The sequence below is a fragment of the Rhinolophus hipposideros genome, assembly GCF_964194185.1.
Source record: "Rhinolophus hipposideros genome assembly, chromosome: 25".
Taxonomy (NCBI): Eukaryota; Metazoa; Chordata; class Mammalia; order Chiroptera; family Rhinolophidae; genus Rhinolophus; species Rhinolophus hipposideros.
In genome coordinates, this window is record NC_138071.1 from 13,404,697 (window position 1) to 13,429,670 (window position 24,974).

The 24,974-nt window shown below is 40.3% G+C and overlaps 1 protein-coding gene across 5 annotated transcripts; it reads left to right on the forward strand.

The window, feature by feature from the left end:
• Nucleotides 1-1,433: 1,433 nt before the first annotated feature.
• Nucleotides 1,434-24,844, forward strand: CALU (calumenin). Of its 5 annotated transcripts, none has more exons than XM_081038682.1 (8): nt 1,467-1,552; nt 8,101-8,332; nt 12,503-12,696; nt 12,770-12,963; nt 15,850-16,016; nt 16,758-16,818; nt 20,985-21,184; nt 22,430-24,844. In XM_081038682.1, exons 4-8 carry the CDS (start codon nt 12,771-12,773, stop codon nt 22,532-22,534), a joined length of 726 nt encoding a protein of 241 aa, XP_080894808.1. In that variant the 5' UTR covers nt 1,467-1,552; nt 8,101-8,332; nt 12,503-12,696; nt 12,770; the 3' UTR covers nt 22,535-24,844. The 5 variants fall into 5 exon arrangements, with proteins under 5 accessions (XP_080894804.1, XP_080894808.1, XP_080894805.1 ...); XM_081038680.1 differs by lacking the exon at nt 12,770-12,963 and adding an exon at nt 2,314-2,513 and having other exon boundaries at nt 1,471-1,552; XM_081038681.1 differs by lacking the exon at nt 12,503-12,696 and adding an exon at nt 2,314-2,513 and having other exon boundaries at nt 1,471-1,552.
• Nucleotides 24,845-24,974: the final 130 nt, after the last annotated feature.

The window sequence follows — 24,974 nt, forward strand, 5'->3', positions numbered from 1 at the left end:
TGGAGCTTAGTCTGGAGAAGGACACATGGAAAGCCATGTTTTATACCAAAATTTGGCAAACTATATTGAAGATACAAAGTACTACGAAGACAAATAAGGGAGGACTTATTATGCCTAATGGGGTCAGGAAAAACTTCTAGAGCTAACACCTGAACCAGAATTTCTATAAACTGGAACTTCTATTGGCAGAAAATCTGGACAATGCACTTACTCCAGCCATAGGAGGTCAATTGAGGATGAAAGACCATAGAGAGGTGAAAGGCAGGCTATTAGGGAACACCAAGATGATGGTGGCCAGAGAGCAAGATATATTAGAGGGACTGGTGGGAGGTAAAGTAGAAAGAGACACTGAAGCCAAAGAGTAAAGACCCTGCCGTAGGCTACTCCACCATGGCGGTAGGGCTGAAGGGAAAGAAGTTGGGGTTGTTCAATACAGTTAGTGATTGACACTGTCCACGTAAGAAACATCCAAACCCGGAGAGAATTTTTATGAGTTTATCTGAGCCAAAATGACGACACTTGCTGGAAGCAAGATCTCAACAGATTAAGTAAACGCTCTGGAGAATTGCAGTTGCGGAGCTTGTTTTAATATGTTAGAATAAAAGGAGGGTTTCATGAAATTCAGTGGTGGTAGATTAAGGGGTCAGGAGAAAGCAAAGTGGGGGCAATCTACGGGATCGGATAAAAAGGCAAAATGGAGCAACACGTACTTCTTTTACCTTGGTGCGTACAGGATAGCTAATAACACTTACGGCACGTAGCGATGGCACGTGGGGGGAACACGATAACGAGGGGTTCCGTGGTCTCATGCGCTGGTGCTTGTGGTTGTGCCCTGGGAGGTCTGGAAAACATCACTCTGACATTTAAAAGGTATGTGATCTTAGATGCAAAAGAGATAATAGGCTCACTTAAGGCAAAGAGAGACCTTTGTCAAGGAAGCTACAGGCCTAGCACTTAACTACCCACCATGACCCCCTTTTAGTTAGGAATTTTTATGTTCACACCATACTTTGTGATTACTTTTGGCCCGAGTTTAAAGGGCCTGCCAGGCAGGCCTCCCCTGAGCTTGGCCAGCTTAGCACGTGGCCCATTTCTCCTTCATGATACGGCCAGATTATGAAGGGGCCAAGGGCATGAAGATAACTAGCGGAGTAATCCAAGAAGCCCTGTAGGACACAGTCACGCGCGCTGAACCAGGACGTGGCAGCCAGGCTGCCTCGCACACCGCCGCCCGGAGCAGGGGGCTGGGGCCCGCCATCCCAACCGGAGCCGGGACCAGAGCTGGGCGGGAATTCGCCCACGCAACTAGGCGCGCTCGGGGACGTGGCGCTTTCCAGCCAATGGGGGCTACGCGATTATGCGACCAATGGTCGTCCAGCGATGATGTGCGCGAGCAGCGGCTTTGTTCCTGATTGGCTGGGAGGCCGCCCGGTGAGGCGGAGAGGGGCGGGGTGCGGAGGCGCTTCCGGTGGGGAGGTGCTTGTGCGCGTGAGCGGGGCCGGTGGGTGAGCTGCTGCTGCGGCAGCCGGGGCTGTGGGCGCTACCGGGAAGGGTAAGTATGGCGGTGCTCGGCCTTGTCTCCAGAGCCTCCTCCTCGTTAGCTCTCTTTGTCGTCAGTCTTCGCTCCCGGCGCGGCACGGATGTCCCTCGTTCCCCGCCTGTGTTTCTGCTAGTAGTTCGGGGACTTGGGGCCCGAGCCGGCTCGCGACCCCGTTGGCCCTCAGCGCGCAGCCTGGGTTGAAGGCCGCCGCTGTCCTTCCCGCGCGCTCGGGGAAGGGGCTCGGGTCCCGGCGAACCCCGGCTCCCGGCCTTACGTCCCGCGGGCGCCTGGCTTGCGGACCTTCTCGTCCCCGGCCCCGGGGCCTGGCCACTCACGCGGTCCCTCGGACTGGAGGGTCACTCTTGTTTACCTCGTGAAGGTCGGAGGGCAGTCGCGGAGTGGTGTTCTCACAGCTCCCCGCCACCTCCTCCTCGCGGGCCTGCTCGCGCCTGCCAGCCCCGCCCCAAGGCCACATCCCCAGAGCGCGCGCTGACTTTTAGGGGGTAGAAGAAGCGGAGGGGGAGGGGGACAGTAGGCAGCGCACAGACGCCAAGTGGTTTTTTAAAACAAAGTGTAGACGCCAAGTGGTTTTTTAAAACAAAGTGTCTATAAGTTTCTCTTTCTGAAGAGAAGCCGGATGTTTCGCGCTTCCGTGCATCGCTAGCTGCATACTTAAGTCAGCGACGGAAGATAGTTTTCAAAGCTTTCCTGGGGGATTGTGTTTTCACCGTGTTCTGTTGCTTCTAGCCCCTGACCTCGGTTCTGATTTTTAGCACGCCCCCAAATCACCTGTGGCTGCCCTGATTAAGTGTGGTTTGCAGTTTCGAAAGCCGCGTGTGCATCCCGGCGAAAGCTGCTTGGGTCTCCGGATAACCTTTGAGGGCCTTGGATCTCAATTCCTAAGGGTAAAAACTGCCAGAATTCTTGGAGAAGTGAATTTCGTTCACTTCCTGGCGTGGACAATAAAGGCAACGTGAGTGAATCATAAGTAAGGTTGCTTCTGGTTTGTTTTTGTAGCTGGCAGGTAGAGAACTGTGTCCTCTCTGACAAATTAGTCTTTGCCATAGGATGGAAGTTGACACAAGACAGACGGCGTTTGAGCTCCTTCAGTAGGTTCATGCACCAAGTCCCGAGTGATAACCGTCACTGAAGAATTTATGTGCTACTTGGATGGTGCAAATGGGGGTCCAGAGGCAACCTGTAAATTATATTTGTGTGTAGAGAGGATGAATTTGCTTAGGCCTAATCCGAGTTTTACAGGGATCAAGGGTCTTCGGTAGGATCCACTTGAGAATCAACTGGGAGAACTGGGAGCTGACAACAATTAATTGGGTATGTCTGAATGGATGGTACTACTCGGATATGCAACCTTGAAATCAGCTCGTCATCATCACTCTCAATATAATCATTGTTCGCTACCATCCATCCCGTGATGTGTCAAAAGAGACTTACTGGTGGTATTTTACGTACATTGCACCAGTGTACATTGATACTGACACAGTTTCTGTGCCAGGGATGTTGGAAGGACAAAGGTGTAGCCAAGGGATAACTGTTGGAGATGCTCGCTAGGCCATAAGATCCTAGGTCTTCTCTCTATGAACTCTTATTAAATATGGATGTTGTTGGTGTTGCAATTTATGTATGAGTTAAGACCGCTGAAATAACAATTTGCCTGTTGCTGGCTGATGGCCACATCCGGTAAGGGGAATTGGGGGTTGGGAGTATCCACAGGCAGGAACTACATTGCTGCCAAGTACCGTCCAACTAATCTAGTGGACTATATTGGTATCTAAGAACTGTAAGACACCGTATTAGGAACTGTAAAGGGATATTGATTTATATTAGCCACGATTCCTGCTTTCCAAAAATGTATGATCTGTAGGGGAGTTAAGGAGACAACTTGAAGTAGCCTCTGATGACTATTGTGGAGTGGTAGAAACAAGTTTTATAAAAGTTTAGAGGAATGGGTACAGATCACGTCCAGCTGGAGCGATAATAGGAGATAAGGCTTTTCATCTAGGATTTAAAAATTATTTATAGACATCTGGCACTGAAGGGAGGTTGAGCTAAAATAACTACCAAATTCTCAAGGACTTTATCCATGCTACACGTGCACAGCAAAATTACAACTAGAAACCAAGGCTCTTGTCCCTACATTTTGCATAGCATTCCTATGGCAATTAATTATGCATTAAAGTTTCATCAGCCAAAAGGAGACTTTTGTCCCTCCCCGAATTTCTAGAACTTTTTTTCTTAAACATTTTCACTCTGTAGCCACAAAAATTTCAAGTTTGTACTGGGTTGCTTTGGTTACAGAACTAATGAAGCCTGAGTAATACTTCCTCATTCTCAAAGCTTTTCTTCTGCAGCCAAATTTTGCTCTTTTATATACTCAGCTGTCTTATAAATGTATGTCCTCAGTCACACAAATAATTAGAATGTATTAATGAACTAATGTAAATTTACTCCATCACTAGGGAAACATTGAATAAAATGGTTTGTCATCATACCTTTTATCAAATCATGAAGGAAGACATTATTACTTTGTGATAATTCATTATTGGTACTTGTAGCAGAATTGGTAAGTGAAGAATGTCAGATAGATAACTAAATGGCTTTAATTTCATGTAGTTAAATGACTATCAGCCTGTTCCCCCCAGTCCACAACTGAAGTAGACACGGAAGCAGTGAGATCCTGCTTTTGCTGCATTAGAGAGGAATGAATGCCTTTTTTCCTGACTGTCCAGCTCAGAGAACTGGAATTTTATCACCACACCCATTTCTTCCACTTGTTAACATTGAGCAACGGGTCTTTGGTCAACCAGAATAACTGTGGGATCACTCAGTGCTAATGTGTTTGAGAAGTTGAATTGCATTCAGGCACCTACATTTCCCTGAAACAATCTCTCTTAAGTGTTCTGTGACCAGTGGAGTTTTACAAAAAAATATCTTGAAGAAAGGGGAGGAATGGCAAGAATTTAGAGCTTTCGAGGCAATTTTTGAATGGATAAAATAAACTGATTCTTCCTCCCCCCCACCCCGCCTTCTTCCACCCTCCAGCCATTGTTTCTCAGTCTAGTTGTGTAGTACACAGCTCCCTGGCTCATGCTGGTGGTATTATGAGCCTTGCGCTCCCCTCCTCATCCCCGGCCCCCCAGGTGAGGCAGTCGGGTGCCAGTTGTAGTCGGTTGGCAGATCGAACCGGCGACCTGGGCGTTAGGAGCACAGCGCTCCAACCACTTGAGCCTCCGGGCCAGCCCTAAATAAACTGATTCTTAAGGCCCATTGTTGTTGAAATAAATTCAAGCTTATGCCATTAATCTCTTCTTATAAATTTACTGGAACAATTTATGAAAATAATTTTGCAGAAGACAGTTTTTGGTGACGTATTGCAAAAGGATGATAGTTATTTGATATCTTTTCTGTTCTAATCCTTTTGTGTCTCTAACATGGTGCTAACCCAATAAAAACACAATACAAGCCACATGTGTAATTTTAAATTTTCATGGGAAAATTTAAAACAAGTGAAATTAATTTTAATTATTTAATCCAATACATACAAAATACCACTTGTTCAATAATAAAGTATAACACTTATTACCACATCTTAATTCACACCAGGCACATTTCAAATGCTTAGTAGTCACATGTGGCTAGTAGCTACTGTTCTCGTCATAGGTAGTGCAAGTCTAGTTTTTTGTTTTGTTTTTTTAAGCAAAAATATTAGATGTTACCTTTGGTGGGGCAGGGGCAGAATTTTAGTGCAGCTGATAGATAGGTCATTTAAGAAATGGGAGATGGAGAGATGCATTTTTGGCAACCACTGATTTACCTAACCTTCTAGATCACATGGTAAAAGCTCATACAACCAATCTTTCATTTATGTATATCGTATGTTTTCCTAATACCTTGTTTTCCATTGATGTGTAGTTGTGATGATCGGGGAAGGATAAAGAGAAGGGTCATTTAACTTTCTATCACTTGATTTCAGTTTGGTGGAAAAGAGAAAGACACTTCAGAAATAACTGCACTAATGTAGTTCTTCAGGTGCCTTGTGTAAAAAGTGGTTTCGTACTCCTCACATCTTCCCACATAAAATCGTGTCTCGGGGGATGTCCTTTGTTTCTACTTAAACATTTTTATATGTGTGTGGATTTAGGTAAATCTAGTACAGTCCTCTTTTAGTGTTTGTAATCATGAAACAAGAGGTGTTTTGTTAACGTTTCTATTATAATAGCCAAGAGTTGGTATATTTACATGTGGGCAAAAAGAGTACATATTACTGGGGTGCCAAAAAAAGATGTACAAGTGGACACTTTGGTCAGCGTTGCTCAAGCTAGTTCGCCGTAATCAGTAGTCTTGACTCCGATAGTAACCACTTTAAGCACCTCTGGTCATTGCAGAAGTCAAAAGTGACTTGTAGTCATCTTTTGTTATCAGTATATATTGAGTATTATAATTTTGATACAGTTTTCCTTTCTTAAAATGTGTATACATTTTTTGGCAACACACACACACAATTAAAATGCAGGTTTTTCATTGCCCACTGCAGCAATGAAGGTAGGACCCTCGGCTTTGTCGATCAGATGGTCCTTAATGACCCTTTTAGGTAGTTTCATCAGTGGTAGGGAGATTTCAGGGCAACAATAGGCTGTGAGGAAGCAGAGACAGCAACAGAGACAACTCCTAGAGACTATGGGTGAAGGAAAGGGAAGAGCAAGTGGTCTGGGAAAGACTGATTTGGATTGTAGAGACCAATTGTGAGAAGTATTGTTGGACAGAATGGAGGAGCCTATAGAGGGGTGGGTTCGAAAGTTTAATTGAGAGAGGGGAAGGAAAGAGATGGATCAGTGATAAAGCCAGAGGACTTGGCTTTTACTCTGGAATTCTTTTCTTGTCCTTGTATCAAGGTTAAGCCTCAAACATAAGTGTAAATTTCCCTCTAGTAACAATGAATCAATCTGTTACATTTCTGTATGTCACATGTATCAGAACTTTGTACAGTATCCTTTTCAGGCCCTGATAGTGTTAGTGGGCTTAAGCATTTATTCATATTGTAACATTTGAGGTTTGCAAGAGTTGTTGGGTATTATGCAAGAATTGTTACAGTATTCTAGGGATGTAGTTAATCATTTATAAAATCTCTTTAAATGTGACGTCTGCTTATTAATAGACATAAGGAAAATCCTCTGTTGCAAATGAGTCTTGATTTTACTTGATTCTATAAGCCTCTAACATTATAGATATTTTTTTATATATCACAAAATATCAACAACGTACAATTTGTTCCTTGTCTCAAGTTTTGTCTAAAGAATTATTAGTAATTTGAGATGGAAGTTTCATTTTGCCTTTAAGGCATATTCACTTTGATATTTAAGACAGCCACTAAATATGATTTTCTCTTCATTTTTCCACTGATTTGATTGATCGGTTGAGTTATTGAGGGTAGGCTGGAGTGTTATTTTACAGCGGTATGTTTTACTTTAACAATAGGGTTTGTGTCTTAAGAATAGATGTTTTTCTTTCAGTCTCCTTATTCATTCTGGAGAAATGACTTGAAAATGTTTGCTTTGCTACCTAATACTGAAAAGAATTTTTATAATAGTGTTTAAAAAGTAATACATACAAAAAAGGTAATATACATGAAGTGTGTGCTCATTTATAAGAAATAGACAACACAACAGAGTATAGTTTTAAAGTTCATTCCACACCAGCCTTACCACCCAGCCTCATCTCTTCTCCCCTGAGTGTAACAGGGGGTTACCACTGTTGGTAACAGGGGGTTACCACTGTTTCCAGACAGATGTTTGTCCTTCTACACCATTTTTGTGGATGTGTGTTACATTTCATACATGATACTCCAGGTGACCCTTCTGCTTGGGAAAGTTTGGGAAACGCATGTGGAGGAATGATAAAGCAGTTGTTATCCATCACTGTACCATCTGAATGTTTTGATCTTTGAAAGTGATTTAAGATTGAGCCTGTGGGAGATGGCTTAATGCCATAGGCCAAGGACCCTGCTCACATATTTCCGTGGCTCCTACTCTGATGATCACCACAATCACCTGAGAAGCATTTAAAACTACAAATACCTGGATTCAACTTCAGAGATTCTAATTCAGTAGGGAAAACTTTTTCAAAGCTTCCTATGTGATTCTAATAACCAGCTTTGAAGACGAGACCACTGGTGTATAAAAAGTACTCGTGAAGTATTTGGAGTCAGTAGGCCTGGATTTAAATCTTGGTCCTTTCACTTGTGAGTCTTACAAACTTGGGCAATAGGATTAAAATTCTACTTTGGTGTTTTTTAAAGGGAGACTACTTACAGGGTGGATGTTTTAACTGTAATTCCTTGTCAGCCTACAATCAGATGAAGGAAATTGGTGGAAATTTCTCCCCATAAAACCGGGAAGTCTAATGTTCTCCCATACTTATTTTGTGGGTTAAGTAATAATTGGGATAATATCAAATTACTAATTTCACTGGATGTGAGCTTTTAACATCTTGTTTGATTATTAAGCACACTGCCCCATGAGTTAACTGCTTTCCCTTTCCGTAAGGTCTGCTGACCATGGAGCTGCGGCAGTTTCTCATGTGCCTCTCTCTGTGCACTGCCTTGGCCTTGAGCAAGCCCACAGAGAAGAAGGACCGCGTCCACCACGAACCTCAGCTCAGCGACAAGGTTCACAACGACGCCCAGAGCTTTGATTATGACCACGATGCCTTCCTGGGCGCTGAAGAAGCAAAGACCTTTGATCAGCTGACACCGGAAGAGAGCAAGGAAAGACTTGGGTAAGGTGGCAGCTCTCAGGGGGCTAGTTAGGGTAATGACATTTCTTTATAAATCAGCTCATTCTTTTTTTCTCTTCTGGCTCAATCACCCAGGAAAGCTTTGTGGAACTCCATCTTCCAAAAGCTAATCACATAATTGCTACCACTGAGATTTAATTTCAGCACTTGCTTTCTTGCATTTCTCCATTGAATAGCAGTTTTACCTCATTCTACAAAGCAAAGTCATTTTTGCATGAATGTACCAAATATTAAAGGAACAATTTTGAGCTGCGTCATCTTGATCCCAAAGGAACGTTATGTTGTTGGGGGAAAGAGGAGATGCTCATCCCTGCCCTTTTTAATTTTTAAAAACTATCTGTGACCTATTCATTGTTTCCCAAGCCAAGTCTTTGAATGGATAATAAACTGCAAATTAGATCCCTGGAGTAAAGTTTATGATTTCCAAGAATGTCCTTCACCCTCTTTGTTTTCATTCTCAGATATTTGCTTAATTAAAAACAAATGCCAAAGCAAACCAACCTTGCCTTTTAGAAAATTATAAAGTAAAGGTCTTAACATCAGAGTGTAAGTTCCTGTTTCAGTAACAGCTGGACCTGTGACATTCTCAGCAGGTGTCTTCTACCTAAAGCATTAAATTGGTAGAGTCCCATTTGATTATTTTTAACTGAGAATCTGAGAATGTCTTTTATCTCTCCCAAAGCCTTGCTTTTAAAGGAAAAATGCAGGTTAATTTAGTGGACATTTTCTCCTCAATGAACACTATTGGTGTAATATTCTGAATTACATTCAAGAGATTTTCAAATCTCTTGGAAGATTGTACCACATAGAAGTTTCCCAAAATATTTTGCTGTCATGGATAGTGTTAGGATTAGAAGATATTATAGGTTTTGCTTTGAGTGATACTCGAGGGATAAATTCATTTTATTCTTTCATTGGGTTATCTGCTCACAGATGTGTACCATATTTTATTTTTAAACACTGACAAATAATCAAAAGATTTTGCTATGTAGAATGAGAAACTATCTTAAAACAATTGAAAGTAGATAGTGAAAACAAATATATTAAAAAGTCAGTTTTCTGTTAGGTTGCTTTTTTAACTTTGAGCGACCATGCTCACTTTCCATCTTAATCTTATAGCTGCTAACATTCCAGGCTGAAAATAGAGCTGCATGAGTGCTCTCAGTCTTCGTGTCTGCCTATTAATAATGTGCGTGGACAGCCCTTCGAAGAGCGTGCACAGCTCTTCGCAGAATTACTCTTAAATAATGAAGGGCCCTTGGATTTGGTGTCAGTCAGAATGTTCTAGCTCTGCAGGTAGCGGAAGAGCTCCACTAGCAGTTTTCAGTAGAGATGTTCCTTTCTGTCGTCAGTAAATATCAAAAGTTCAACACATGAGCAGACTCCATATTCAATTAAAATAAAATGGTTAAAATCATGTTTTTCGTTTAATGGATGAATGAACCAAGTACTATTTGCTTCTCCCAAATTTTGGAGATAATGACAGATATCTCAACTTATAAGGCAACATACTATCGGAAGCAGAAATTCCAGGTGAACTTCTTAAAACATTTAACTGTGGCATTTCTAAACATTGTTTTGGTACATCAGAGGTTGGAAGGAACCGATTCCTCCTCTTTTCCACCTATTCCAGAAGTCAAGTGATTATTAAAGAGACGAGATCCTTGTTCATAGCTGTAGTTATAAAAAATTACTACTATTTTTAAATCTTTAGTAATAATATCTAAAAGACCACAGGAAGCGTCTTAAAACAATTTTAATGAATAGTTTTTAGTCCCTTTTCTCATTAAGAATGTTGACAAATAGAAAATGTTTTTCTTGTGTGTATTCTCGGTTTCTCCCCTCCGAAAGAAGTCTCAGTATACTTAATTTTCATTTATATGTCCTTCAATGAGGATTTATTTGTTTTGATGTGGTGGTCCTTGATATAAAAACGTTCTCACCCTTGATATTTGCTGCAGAAATTAATTAGAGCAGTTCATCATCTTTTTTTGGGTCACAGGCCCAGCCCCTGTGGGAGTCTAATGGAAGCTAAAGACTCTTCCTCAGAAAATTGCACACATGAATATATATAAAATTTTTCATGCTGAAAATTTTGGGAATATTGTGAACCCTAATGGAGGCCACTTATTGAGCCAGGTTCTTTAAAAAACCAAAGGCTTTGCTTTATGCCTCTTGAAATGTACAGGCATGTGTTACCTCTTAGCAGAAATAACACAAGGTCCACTAAGTGCATTGTGCTCTCGTGGAATAAATGCTTATTTAGTGGCGTCATAACTGCATCTGTGGGGTTCTCCAGTGTCATAGGAATACAACACCATTAGCTAAAGATCAGAGTTTAAAGCTTCATGCCTGAAATAGGACGTGCCCACTTCCAGTGTACCTTCACAACTGCCTGCAGGCTGGACAGCCAGCGAAAGAAGAATGGCTATATTTTCAAATGGCTTTTAAAAATGCGACAAACCGTATGTGGCCCACAAAGTCAAAAATATTTACTATCTGTCCCTTTCAGAAAAAGGTTGCCAACCTCTGGGTTAAACCGTTTGGGATATTTCTGTTGGAATAAATAGAAGGCGTTCAGCTAACTTCATTGAGAAAAACCCATCTTGAATAGTCATCTGCCTTTTTCTAAATCCGAGTGATGCTTCTCTTTAAACTATTCATAATAATTAAACATTTCCTTTTGGGAATGAAAGGGGTTCTGATACCTTGCCTTTCTTTTCTTAATAGTACCCTGGCACTATTGGCAGCCAATACAATTTGGACACAAACTGGATCTCATTATAGATAATTCAGAAGTTGTTAATACTGGTATTACTTAATTTAATATTGTTAAAACTCTACATGGTTAAAGTTGAAAAAAAAATTCTTTTTGTCCTGTGTCCATCTAGATAGAGGAGGAGGAGGAGATTTAAAAGATGGCACCTTACTGCTTTACCTTTTCTATTAGCATTGTAGATCAAAAGCTACAAATTGCACATTCTCCGAAGGAAAACACTTGTTAATTATAGGATTTAAGTTATACCAAACACCGTATCAACATCAAGAGGAATCTCTTTTCTTAGTGTTGCTCATACTCTATGATTCTAATCACTTGCCACTGTATTCATAAAAGGAACACAAACTGGGAAAACACATTATTTACTTTTTCAATGCTGCAATTAATAGAGCATAGGGATATGCCACGATTTCAATTCTGTTAGAAGTGTTCAGTTAAAGGTCCTGTTTCAAACTGGGCCACTTACTTGTGTGACTTTACATGTGTTGTCTTAGCCTCTATGAATAGGTGATTGCATCTTTCAACAGGTTTCATATCATGCCCATATTTTGAAATCCTTAAAATAACAGATCTAGAAGAAAGGAGCTCATGAAGGGTGAAGTAGATTGATTCTTCAGCTTTGCACTTTGCTTTATCATCTGCACTCTAACCCTCTCAGCTTATTAACAGTTTCATAATCGGAGCTATGCATGCTCCCATTCTCCCTATGCATTCTCCTTTCTAAGAGTTCTCTGTTTTTGTGTTTATATGTAAAAATCCAATTCAATATATAGTATATAAAAAGCTACTAGCCATTCTTTAGGATAAGCATGCTTCTGTCTTTGTAAACCTATTTTTTAAAAAATCTTGACTTGAGGTGTAAGTTATTTCAGAACTATTTTTGATATGTTTTTAACAAAAGTGTTATCTTTATTTTAAAGCAGCTGAATTTCTCAAAGTCTGCTTTAAATTTTTGAGTTTTTATAAAACCATGCCAGTGGTTGTGATTATTTACCAAGGAATTGAAATTCTCCTAAAAGCAATAAAATTTGTAAAAATTTGCATGTTGTTTGATATAAAGATCGAGAATCCAGATAGGAATGGATATTCGTTCCTGAATCCTGACCATCGGCTGAAACCTACCTCTAAAAGGATAGGCTGGGTTTGCTTTTGGGTCCAAATGCACCAGCCATGGAATGTGCTTGCCTTTATCCAAATGGCTCATTGCAGACCGATAACAAGCCACTCGAGAAAAATTTTCAGTTGCCTGTCTGGCAGTTTTGTTTTGGAGACAGTTTTGATGTCCATGCTTTAACCCTGGGCAACACCTGGCTAAATAAGTCCGGAGCCTTGTCCTTTTAACCTCTTGCTGGATTTCTCTGCATTTTCTACAGAAAGATTGTAAGTAAAATAGATGGCGACAAGGACGGGTTTGTCACTGTGGATGAGCTCAAAGACTGGATTAAATTTGCACAAAAGCGCTGGATTTACGAGGATGTAGAGCGACAGTGGAAGGGGCATGACCTCAATGAGGACGGCCTCGTTTCCTGGGAAGAGTATAAAAATGCCACCTACGGCTACGTTTTAGGTAGGTCCCTAATATCTGGGGGAAAAAGCCTTGTGGAGCCGGCACCTTGAAACGTAACTGTTTTGTCTTGTAGAATGATTGTAGATAAAATAGACGCGGATAAAGATGGGTTTGTGACGGAGGGGGAGCTGAAATCCTGGATTAAGCACGCCCAGAAGAAATACATATATGACAATGTTGAAAACCAGTGGCAGGAGTTTGATATGAATCAAGACGGCTTAATCTCCTGGGATGAGTACAGAAACGTGACTTATGGCACTTACCTGGGTAAGGGGCAAGATGTCAGCCTGGCAGAGACCATGGTCTTGAGTCAAAGAAACAAATGGGTCATGCAGAGAAGTAAAGGAAGAAACTGCTTATCTTAAATAGTTCAATGCTGAGCTGATTTCCCTTTCATTTTAAATTTGTGTATTGTATATTTTTTAAAAATTTGCTTAATTTTGGTTTTCGAAGTTCTGACATCTTCTACATCTTTAGCATTTCAGATATATTTTACCATTTTTTTCTTTCTGTCATCTTTCAGAGAGACTGTTTTGGAGTAGATCTTGTTTAAAAGGCTGCATTGTTTCAACAATGCAGAGCAAGAGGCTTTGAGATTTCTCTTGACATGGTCACATTAAATTGTTGGACCTGAATCTCAAACCAAATTAGATTCCTTTGTAACTGATGAGAATAGGAGTCAAATTAGTCTTTTACTAAAATAAAGATCACATATCATGGTTACCTTGATAAAATTTAACTATTTCAGTATGTCTGCTTACTGAAGTTTAGAGTTGAAAATTTCCCATTTGTTTTCTCTGGCACATGAGTTTATCAGCCTGCTTTGCAAATGCTTCAAGGCAAACAAATGTGACTTTGATTGTTTTCTGTTGATTTGGTAGCTTGTGTGCTTGGGCCACCTGTTAGTAATTTTCTTGTACTTAGTACACTTGCCTGCTGGTGGATGCTAGGTGGCGCTCTTACAGAGCTGATGACTTAGGGTGTTTCTGTTAGTGAGTGTTCTGTTTTACATGGTCACAATTTGAGACAAGAATGCATAAATGTTACTTCTTGCCTTTTTCTCCCGGAAATGAGGCAAATTTCTGAGTTGAAGTGGGCGTTTTCCACCACTGACTAACAGGCAGTGAGTATATAATGTCTGTTTCCCCCATTGGATAGCCAGCTGTCGGTGTTAATTACAAGACTGCATGCATTTCTAGTGAGATACTTTTATTTATGTGTCAGGCTTGTTCTCATTCCTAAGACCAAAGTAGCAGTCTCTCTCCAAGCTTGACACCTAGCCAAGTCCAAACATATCCTCACCCAATTAAGAACACATGTATTAAAAAGTCAGGGCAGATGGAGAGGCATTTGTGCTTCTTGCTCTCTGGCTGGGGACTCAACACCCTCCTGATTTATTTGGAATTAATTATAAATACAAAATAAAGGATAAGCTATTGGTGATCTAAACAGAATGGTGTGTTAATAAATCTCAGCTCAAATCTAGGCACTCGCTGCCCCGAATGAATCTTAAACTCTGTATGATTTACATGCATAAAAGTCTGTTGAGAGCTCTGCTGCCTCACTGGACAAATGATTCAATGTAATGGGTATTTCTACTGACTGAGACCACGTAAGCTGAAGCCCTGGCTGGAGAAGCGATGTCTTTATAAGGCGTCTTTTCCTGGAGGCGTGTGGGTGGACAGCGTCCAGGGGATAATGGGTTGTCTCACAGAAGTGCTGAGGAGTGTTTTGTGAGGATGTCTGGATTTAGTTTAGAGTTCAGGTATCAGTCATCTTAGCTTTTAATTAAAATCTGTCGTAATGAATCTGCTTTCCACAAAAGGACCGGTAAGCCTGTCTCTGCCACAAGTAAAATACAACAAACAAAGATTCACTGTGCCTATACCAAAAGTAGATGACAAGCCTCCCCGAAGCTGTGAGCAGGCAGCTAGCACAGCAGACTGGTGCCGAGAATCCGTACCCGAGCAGTGAGGATAGGCACGTGAGCTGGTCACTGGGAATAAAGTTTATAGCTCCCTTTTCCATCCTTATATATATGTATGTGCATGCCGGCAGGCTCCTTGATTCCAGGCACCATGTTTTGCCCTAAGGAGGAGAAAAGGGCTTTTAGCTACGAATCTAGTCTTAATGTATAAGTTGTCTTCTCTTACTTTTCTTGTATATGTTACGTAGTTGGTACTGAAACATTAGTTTCTATCTTCAACCTCCTATGTTTTGAATGTACACGTGTAGGGTTCTCAATGCCTCATGATTCGATAAGCTGTCTTACTGAATTTTGATACTCAACAAAGAGTGAAGCTTCAAGCTGCTCAACTCTCAGAGCATAGTTCTTTTTTTCTTTTTTTTAACTCTGTTTAAAGTATACAAAGGTTGAACTACAGTGTCAAAAGTCAGCAGTGTGATGTTGTTAAAGGGATCCTCTGGGTCTTTTTATAAAACTACTACCCTATCTTTTTTTCATTTGGTCAGTATATCGTAGGAACAGTTATTCCTTACCTTAAATGTAGTGTCTTACTTTCTAAGTGGTGATGTTCTGCTGCTGGGATCCAAGTGGCTTATAACAGGAGAGAAGCCTTTTGATATCTAGTTTCTTAATGGGAGCCTAATGTTTAATAAAAATAGCAATAGCTAACCTTTATTGAAGGCCAACTATATACCAGGCACTGGTCTAAGTACTAGATTTACCTGATCATTTAAACCTCGTAACAGTCCTTTGAGGCAGGCAGTGTTGTCATCTCCATTTGACAAATGAAGCACTTGCCCAAGGTTACACAGGTAGAAAGGGGTGAGTTTGGATTCAAACCCAGACAGTGTGCCTTTAGAAACACCGCTGCCCCTCAGATATAACTGGAAACGTGAGCCCTCAAGCACCCTTAACACCACTACCAGTGAAGCATTACATAATGGGTTTCATAGTGCAGGAACCGGGGTTCCACGTTGAATGGCAAACATTTGCATTCAACTTGGACCTGACTTTGGGGTCATTGATTACCAAAATGGAATGTCTGTACTGCTGCAATTTTACCTGTGTAATCAAAAGTTATTTCTTCATTTCTTGGTTTATCTTTCTTGCAAATTGATTTCCTGGCCTACACATTTTCATATTTTCTGGAAGTCTTTTAAGATTTAACCTGAATTTTTGTTTTCTAGATGATCCAGACCCTGATGATGGATTTAACTATAAACAGATGATGGTTAGAGATGAGCGGAGGTTTAAAATGGCAGACAAGGACGGAGACCTCATTGCCACAAAGGAGGAATTCACAGCTTTCCTGCACCCTGAGGAGTACGACTACATGAAGGATATAGTAGTACAGGTGGGCGAGAGCAAGGATTCTCAACAGAACCTCAGGGGCTCTCTTTGTTGCTTATGCTGTCTTTCCTCTTTAGCCTTTCCTCTGCATTTGGAAGAATGATTTGCTGTACAAGTGCTGGCCAGGTTGAGTCTAGGCTGTGTCACTCTGTTTTTCTGTGACTTTGATCAAGTCATTTATCTTAGGTGCCTCAGGCTTTCTTTTTAGTATGACAGTACTTACCATTAGATAATGTATTTTGCCATTTCACTAATGGCTTCAGATTGTAAGCATGAGAGAAAAATCCTACTTTTTAAAATATCCCATGACCAGTAATCAGATACTGAATAATAACAGTGATATTGAAGAATTCTCACAGAAGGCAGGTACTGATACCACACAGACTTACAGCTGTAGACATACTCACTGGTCACTGGTCACATCTGCTAGTATGACGTCAGCGTGACCGTGACTGCCTGGTAATCATGGGCTTGGTGCCATGATGAAGCCATGGTCATATTCCTTCAAGAAGATACATGGTTATTTTAGGTTGGAACATAAAACACTGATAATATTTTACCATTTTTCAACTATACAAACAACAGTTTCCTATGGTTTAACCATACCTACACACATGCACATAAACACATAAACAGGTGTGTGTGTGTGTGTGTGTGTGTGTGTTTTAATGATGCTAAATAATTGTCAAAACTAATTCATCCAGATGCTAACCTTACCAGTCTCCTCTTATTCTCTTCTGTCTAGGAAACAATGGAGGATATAGATAAGAATTCTGATGGTTTCATTGATCTAGAAGAGTATATTGGTAAGTTTGTTTCTAGCATTTTTCTTAAAAGAGGCTAAGAAGCTTTGAAAGATATGTTTATCCATAGAAACAATGTACCTCACGGGTCAACTCTCAACAAACACATCAGTAAGCCCGGCCAGTGTGGGAATAAGCGGGTTGTGAGAAAGTATCTGTAACTGCACTGTCCATTCAAAATTTAAATGTGAGCCACATGTCATTTTAACTTTTTAATAGCCACATCAAAAAGTGAAATAAAAAGAAACAGATGAAATTAATTTCAATAATGTATATTTAACCTAATATCTATACTATAATTTCAACGTTATTACAAATTCTTAAGAGTTTTTGTTTTTCATACTGTCTTTAAAAGGGTATTTTACACTTATAGCGTATCTCAGTTTGGACCAGCCACATGTTAAGTCCTCAGTAGCCACATGTGGCCAGTGGCTACCATACTGGACAGCGCTGATAATAGTGTATCTCGCATGCCCTATAGAAGCAACAGTAAAGAATTGCAGGGAGCCTAGACTGGCATTAGGAAACCCAGGAGAAGAAGATAGGGGCTAGAATAAAAGAGTGAGGTGAGTGTGAATAAGTGACCAGGATTTCATTCCTCTTACAGCCTATCACTACCGTGTTTTCCCTGAAAATAAGACCTACCCAGACTATCACCTCGAATACGTCTTTTGGAGCAAAAATTAGTATAAGACCTGGTCTTTTTTTACTATAAGACCAGGTATAATATATAATATAAATAATATAATACCGGGTCTTACATTAATTTTTGCTCCAAAAGACACATTAGAGCTGATGGTCCGGCTAGGTCTTCTGTTTGGGGAAACTTGGTATGTTCTATTTGTATTTACCATCTGGGTTCTCTGACTAGTTTTCTCTTGTTTTTGTTTTTTTAAGTCTCCTTTTCTGCTATTTTTCCTTGTAGTTGTCTTGTTTAAACAATTTATTTGGGTACTGCACCTTCAAGGCTAGTTTTTCCCCAAGTAAAGATGTTTTTATTATCAGAATAGTTTCACGATTTCTCCATTGCCTTAAAAAAATGAGCTGTCTCTCTACTGAGTAGTTCAGCAAATTGCTTCACAATTACTGTGATGGAAACTAAAAATAAGTAAAGGAGAAGAGGTAGAAGATAATTATTTGTCATTCAATTTTGAAAGATGCCAGATAATTTTATATTTCACATTCTTATATTTACTCATAGTAACTTAATTCTGCTACACCACTCGTTTTGTGTTTCATAAGCCAGTTTGTTTTCAGTCCTCTGACCTTTACCTAAAATGTTTAAGAGTGAAAGAGAGCCTTAAACCCAGCTTTTATCACCTATCACTTAAACTGCATTGAACAAATCATTCTTTTACTCAGATTTTGTCTAATAATACCTGCTATTTTCAAGAGTTATTCCAGTTGAATTACTCCTTGAAAATTTAACTTTTTTCTGACTCAGTGATGTACTTTGAGTTTTTTTAAAGAAAGTGGGGTAATGGAATATAAGGTTTTTTTCCAGAATTTTTTTTTTTCCAGTGGAATTCATCAGCACAGTGGAAATAAATGCCTGGGTGCATTTACTGAGCACATTTCATAGTTGACATTTTCTACTTTTTTTATCTTTCGTTCTTGGCTTTTGCCATTTTTTCACCATTGCTAAAATGGAGGGACTCATTTGAACCTCCTGAGGAGAGGAATTAAGTTTTATAACTGGTAAGTACCATCATTTACCAAGCATTGAGGCCAAATAAGGAGATATTTCTGTCTCCCTCCACATCCCAAAAATGCAAGGGCTGAGGAATTGTATCTTGAAACTACTGAAACTGTTAACTGTATGTGTTGCTTACTTTTGCAAATCATAACTAATGCAAACACTTTCACACCTGGATGCTGGATTTTGTAAAACTAAAAATCTCCCAGTAGCTTCCAGTTACTAAAGATGGATGTGCTGCCGTGTTTCCCCGAAAATAAGACCGGCCTTATATTAATTTTTGCTCCAAAAGGTGCATTAGGGCTTATGTTCAGGGGATGTCATCCTGAAAAATCATGCTAGGGCTTATTTTCCGGTTAGGTCTTAGTTTCGGGGAAACACAGTAGTTTCGGTCCTTTTCAGGAAAGATCCTAAGGAAACAATGGTCTTTGCCTCTGACATTCAGCATTAATAAGAAGTTCCTAGACTTCTACTGTTGAATTTTTTTTAATTCTCTAAATTTAGTATAGAGCATCGCAAGCATACGCAAAATTAGGTAGAAACATATAGTGAATCCCCAGGTTCCTGTGCCCCTTCCCAACAGCCCTCAGCCCATCGCCAATCCTTATAAATTCGCATCCACTTCCTTGCCACTTCTGTTATTTTAAAGTAAATCCCAATCATCATTTCATTTCATCTGTAAACATTTGAGTATGTATCTCTTAAGGTACTTACGTATTTCTAAAAACTTTTAACAATCTCAAAAATATTAATAATTTCTTAATATCACGATGTAGATTGAATCCTTTTTAAATAAAACTTAACAATCTCAAAAATATTAATAATTTCTTAATATCACGATGTAGATTGAATCCTTTTTAAATAGAAAATTACATTGTATTTTTCTTATCCTCTCTACTCATCTAGCTTTCAAATGCACTTACATTAGGTTGTACAGTCTTGCTTCTGTTAAAAGTATGTCTTTTAAGCACTTCAGTACACATTTGTTCATTCTCTGTGAAAGGTCTCCTTGACCCTTGGGACAGCTAGAGCAAGGTGCTGGCCCAATGGATCGTACAGATACTACGTTTTCTGAATGTACTGTGTCGTGGGGGAAAACATTATCAAGTCCTACTCTGAGGAACTTCTTTATGTTTAAGGCAGAAGGACTAGTTCTACTCGTAACCCTTAAATTCAGAAAAATGACAGTCCCATCTGTCAGATGACAAAAATAATTTAATAAACAGTTTGATGTCCTTTATTCAAGGGAAAACAGTCCTCGTATTGGGGGAGTGCAGAGCTTCACAAGCAGGGGAGCCTCTTCCCAAGGGATTTTGGGCAAGAGCGAGTTTTACAGAGCGTTGGAAGAGGCAATATGGAAACAGGGCAAGGTTGGCTAGGACGGTGGGAATTGCTTATGAGGTTAGCAGGTCCTATTTTGTAGGGTCGGGTAAGCTGGAGGATTGTGATTCCTTGGCAGTTAGGTGTGTTTCCTCTAATTGTGGGCTGATTTAGGTTTAGATGTGTGGCATGGGCTGGGCCACTGGGGTGGCCTTCATTTTTATGGGTCCAGACATACAAATGACCCTTCTCACAGTTGAATAACTACTTTTACTTAGTAACTCTTTAGGCTTATATTAGGTGTGTTCCTATACCTTCCACGAAATGTACCTACACTTAGATGTATTTTAACTTGGAAGTCTTCAGACTTTTTCACTCATGTAATTCCTTGAAAAATTTTGACCAGCTGTATTCCCTTACACATTTTAAAGTTGGCATCTAAACTACTTAAATAGAAATTTAAACAGTTATGTAGAATAATCTGTAAATATTTTAAAGTACATTAACTCTTAAATAAATCTCATAAAATTGTATTGCTGTGTAGTAACTTCTTAGCCACCATCGTTCATATAAATAATTTTAACAAACCAACATTAGAAAATAATTAGGAAATTCAGATTTGGACTGGATATTAGATAATACCCTAAAAAAGTTGACTTTGTAAAATACAGTAATGGGTTTATGTATGGCTATGTAGAAAATACCCATCATTTTTAGAGATACAGTCTAAAATATACTTAAGTAATTGGTTGGTAGACAGTTTTGGCTTTTAACATACACTTCTCAAGCTTCCTTGAGAATTTAAAGCACCACCTTTCTAAAACCAATGGAATGTAGGGAACATCTATCTTATAAAAGTTAGTCTATCTCTCACTTGATGCTTCTCATCTCCCTTAATTTCTCCTTTTTTTTTTTAAGAGATAAGCACTCTGCTCTCGTATCACTCAAAATCAACATCTGGAAATATTGTTGCAAGATCAATAAGTTTTAGAAAAATCTGTTGCTTTCTAAGATCTCTCTGACCTAAATTACCCTTGTAACTGCTATTGGGTTCCAAACAGATGGATGAGGAAAGAAGATTAGGTCAGCTGAGCATGAGGCAGTCTTTGGAAAAAGGCAAACCCATCTTTTCTATGTATGTCTGTGCACACAGGTGACATGTATAGCCATGATGGAAATGCCGATGAGCCAGAATGGGTCAAGACAGAGAGAGAACAATTTGTTGAGTTTCGCGATAAGAACCGTGATGGGAAGATGGACAAGGAAGAGACCAAAGACTGGATCCTCCCCTCAGACTATGATCATGCAGAGGCGGAAGCCAGGCACCTAGTCTATGAGTCAGACCAAAACAAGGTGAGTCTGGCTAGGCCCAAACAACCCAGCAGTAATGGAAATTACTCTAGGGCATTCATTACCTAATTCCTATCATGTACATGAACATTTGAGGTCTTAATTAGTCTAAGTCTGCTACGGACCTAAAGTTGGCAGTTGGAAACTTAGAGGGCAGCACTGTGTGATCTCATCCCTTCGCCCAGTGCACATGGCGCTGGAGGAATTTCGGCTTCCGAAAAGCGCCTGTGTGTGCAGCCTGTGCCTCCCACGCATCCTCTTATCTGCGTTTAGATCCCCAAGAAATTTTGTCCTTTTTTTCTTTGTTAATTTCTTGGTTCTTTTATCTGTTACAAGCTCATTTTGCCTACTCAAAGATGGTAGTTTCCTTCTTAAATAGGCTTTTTAAAATTTAAGTCCTTTATAGTAGGTTATAAATCAGCTTTTCTCTGGAACCTGGTAAAATTGTCCTTCATCAATTATCTGAGGCATGTTTCATTAAAAGAGTCGTATTAGCCCTAAGCCCGGACACCTTTTTCAGAGGTTTGAATGCTTTGCTTAGAATAGTCTGAATATCAGTCTACATTTGGAGATTTGTAGTATTCTGAGCCTTCTTTTACCGAGGCTCATCTTTGGTTTCAAAAGCAGTTTCTTATCATGGAGTCCTTTTAAGAGTCAGTCGGTTGTGAGTTCTTGTGCAGTTGCTACAGTAGGTGCTGTGTCCTGAGGTGAGAAAAGGAAACTCATGTAGTCCCTTGGGAACCTGGCCTCGATAGTTTTTGAGCCAAGTGTCTGAGCTTTCATTTGGGGTCGTGTCCGGAATCTGATTGCTAGCTAGGGCGTTGTGGCAGTGAGGACCACACTTTATATTAGTAGATTTTGTTGTCCCTGTCAGGCAATGACTTGATTCACTCTGGAGTATTTTGCCCAGTTCTTGTTGACTATCTCTATCCACATCTAGGAGACGCCCCACATTTTGCTTGAAAGGGGGCATTTTCTCCTCAAGAACAAACCTGTTATCTCTAGCATTGAGTTTATATTATTCCCATCCTTCCACTTTTAACTTTCTTGATAAGAAAACGGTATTACATGCTATTTTCTCCCCTCTTTTTGTGTGTGTGTGGGGTGGAGGTGAAGGTTGAGTTCACATTTAATTTATTGCGAATTAGAACCTTAAATCTTGACTAACCAGTGTTATTCTAGAGCAGTGTTTCTGAATTTGGAATGGGAAATAAATTTTGCCTCAATTCGCTGTTCTTTCTATTTCAGGATGGCAAACTTACCAAGGAGGAGATTGTTGACAAGTATGATTTATTTGTGGGCAGCCAGGCCACAGATTTTGGTGAGGCCTTAGTACGACATGATGAGTTCTGAGCTGCAGACAGAGGAACCCACGTTTCTCGAAAGTAATTTATTTTTACAGCCTCTGGTTTCACATGAAATTGTTTGCGCTACTGAGACTGTTCTTACAAACTTTTTAAACCGTGAAAAGGCGTAACGAGAACCGTCCCGTCCCCATCCTTCTCCTCTCTGAGGGACTGGAGGAGAACCGTGCTTCTGAGGAACAACTCTAATTAGTACACTTGTGTTTGTAGATTTACACTTTGTATTATGTATAACATGGTGTGTTTATTTTTGTATTTGTTATCTGGTTGGGAGTATGATATGAAGGATCGAGGTCCTCAACTCATACTTGGAGGCGAAAGTTTGCCCTTCACTCTTTCTCGACCCTTACCGTGTAGTTTTTATCATTCTGACTGAACTCATTTTTTTAAGCCTGAGATCCGTAAGAAACGTCCAGGAGAGAAAAAAAGGAAAAAACAAGATACCCCACATTTTATATCTAGAGAGAGAACACTTAACCTTGCCTGTTGAAAAGTATATTTCAGCGATAGTAGGGTAGGGGCCGTAGACTCATTCAGTTGCTCTAGGGCCAGCAACTGACATTGGCGTTACCCGGGCAAGGGCAGGCCCGTGTGCTGTATGAAAGCGTGGCTTAACTTGATTTCATTCATCCTTTTCCCCTTCCCTGTAGGACTAGCTGTTTGCTAATTTTGTCAAGCACAGCTGTGGTAGGAAGAGTTAGGGCCAGTGTCTTGAAAATCAAGTCGTGAGTGTGAGCTTTTCACAGAGCTATACATAGAAACAGCCGGAAAATTAAAGGAAAAATACATGTGTTTTCAGGGCACACGCTTTTTATGGGGTGTGCATCTGCTGAAGTGCTCAAGACTGTCTTGCCTATTGAGTCACTCACTGTAAGTGCCCCATTTGGCTCCTGTCGCCCCAGGTGTTGGAGGAATTAATTTTGCTTTCACTGCAGTTAAAATGTACTCCTTCACAATTGTGTCATTGAAAGTGCCTTTAACGAGAGAGCTGATCCCTGAGGGAGGATTTTCTTAAGAAACCCTAAGATAAAATAAAGAGAAGATTGCTTGGTCCACCTCATATGAACACTTAGAACCTCCCAATTAGTGGGGATTTAATTTTTCTCTTTCTCTTTCAGACAGTGGTTAAATAGCAGTATTAGTTAGGAGCTTGGTTGCAGTGTTCTTATTTTGTGGGCTGGTTTCCAAAAACCACATGCTGCTGAATTTACCAGGGATCCTCATACCTCAGAATGCTAACCACTTACTACCAGGCCTGTTTCCATGTCAGCTGGAGAGCCTGAGCTCAGACTCAGAGATTGGAGGGCCTGCAGAGAGGGCTCTTTGGTTTGAGGACCATTGCTCACCCTTCCTGCCTTTGACCTGTCTCTCCCTATTCCCCCATCGCCCCCTCTCCCCACTGCCAAAATAAAAGCTTCTTATGTTGGATCAACAGATTCCTAATCCTTATCAAAGAAAGGGACATTGTAGAAAGAGCTGAAGAAACCACCCTCTGTTCCCAACTCACTTTACCCATATTTTACATAACACAAACTGTCTTTTTTGGTCCCTTTCTTACAGATGGACCTCTTTTGAGAGAATTTATCATATTCTAATTTTTTTTAGCCCTCAGGTTACTAAGATAAATATATGTATATCTAACCTTTAGTATTTCATATATCTTTCTGGATAATATTCAGGTGGTGCTGGGTGATTATTATAATCTGAACCTAGGTGTATCCTTTGGTCTTCCATGATCAAGTTGAGGTGGGCTACTTGGCCAGATACTATGTAACTTCACCCCGGCCTTCACAATGAGCTCTTGAGAGTAGATACACTCTTTTATGTTTAACCCCAGTATAGGGGGATGGAAATTCTCTGCTCTCCAGATTCCCCATTTTTATCATTAAGGAGACCAGAGATAGCTAATAATGCCACCAACCCTGGCTGTGTGAGAGAGAGCACGTTGTGACTGCAGCAGGAGAGCATCTCAGCTTACTAGGGGCGGAGAACCCGGGCCTTATGCTAACGCCACGCACTTAGAAAGCAAACCTTCATCTGCTAAAACCAACCTCTGGATGCTCGGTGCTCCGCAGCAAGCATTGTACTCTAATCTCTAATGATCCCCCTGGGTTGTGTTTTCGGTTTAACTCAAGGTTGGGGCTGGTGGACAGTCACTGCACAGCCACATCGCGTGTCCTGTGAACACTAGCTCTCTGGAATTTGGATATTGGGTATTTTTTATAGAGTGTAAACCAAGTTTTATATTCTATAATGCAAACAGGTACCTATCTGTTTCTAAATAAAACTGTTTACATTCGTTGTGGGGTATGTACGGCTTTTATTCTCTTAAGAAATGAAACTCCTGCTTAGAATTATGGGTGCTATAAAATGTCAAAAGGAGCTTTCCTAACAGGTTTACCGTAGCCCCTCCCCAACCCAGAGACGCT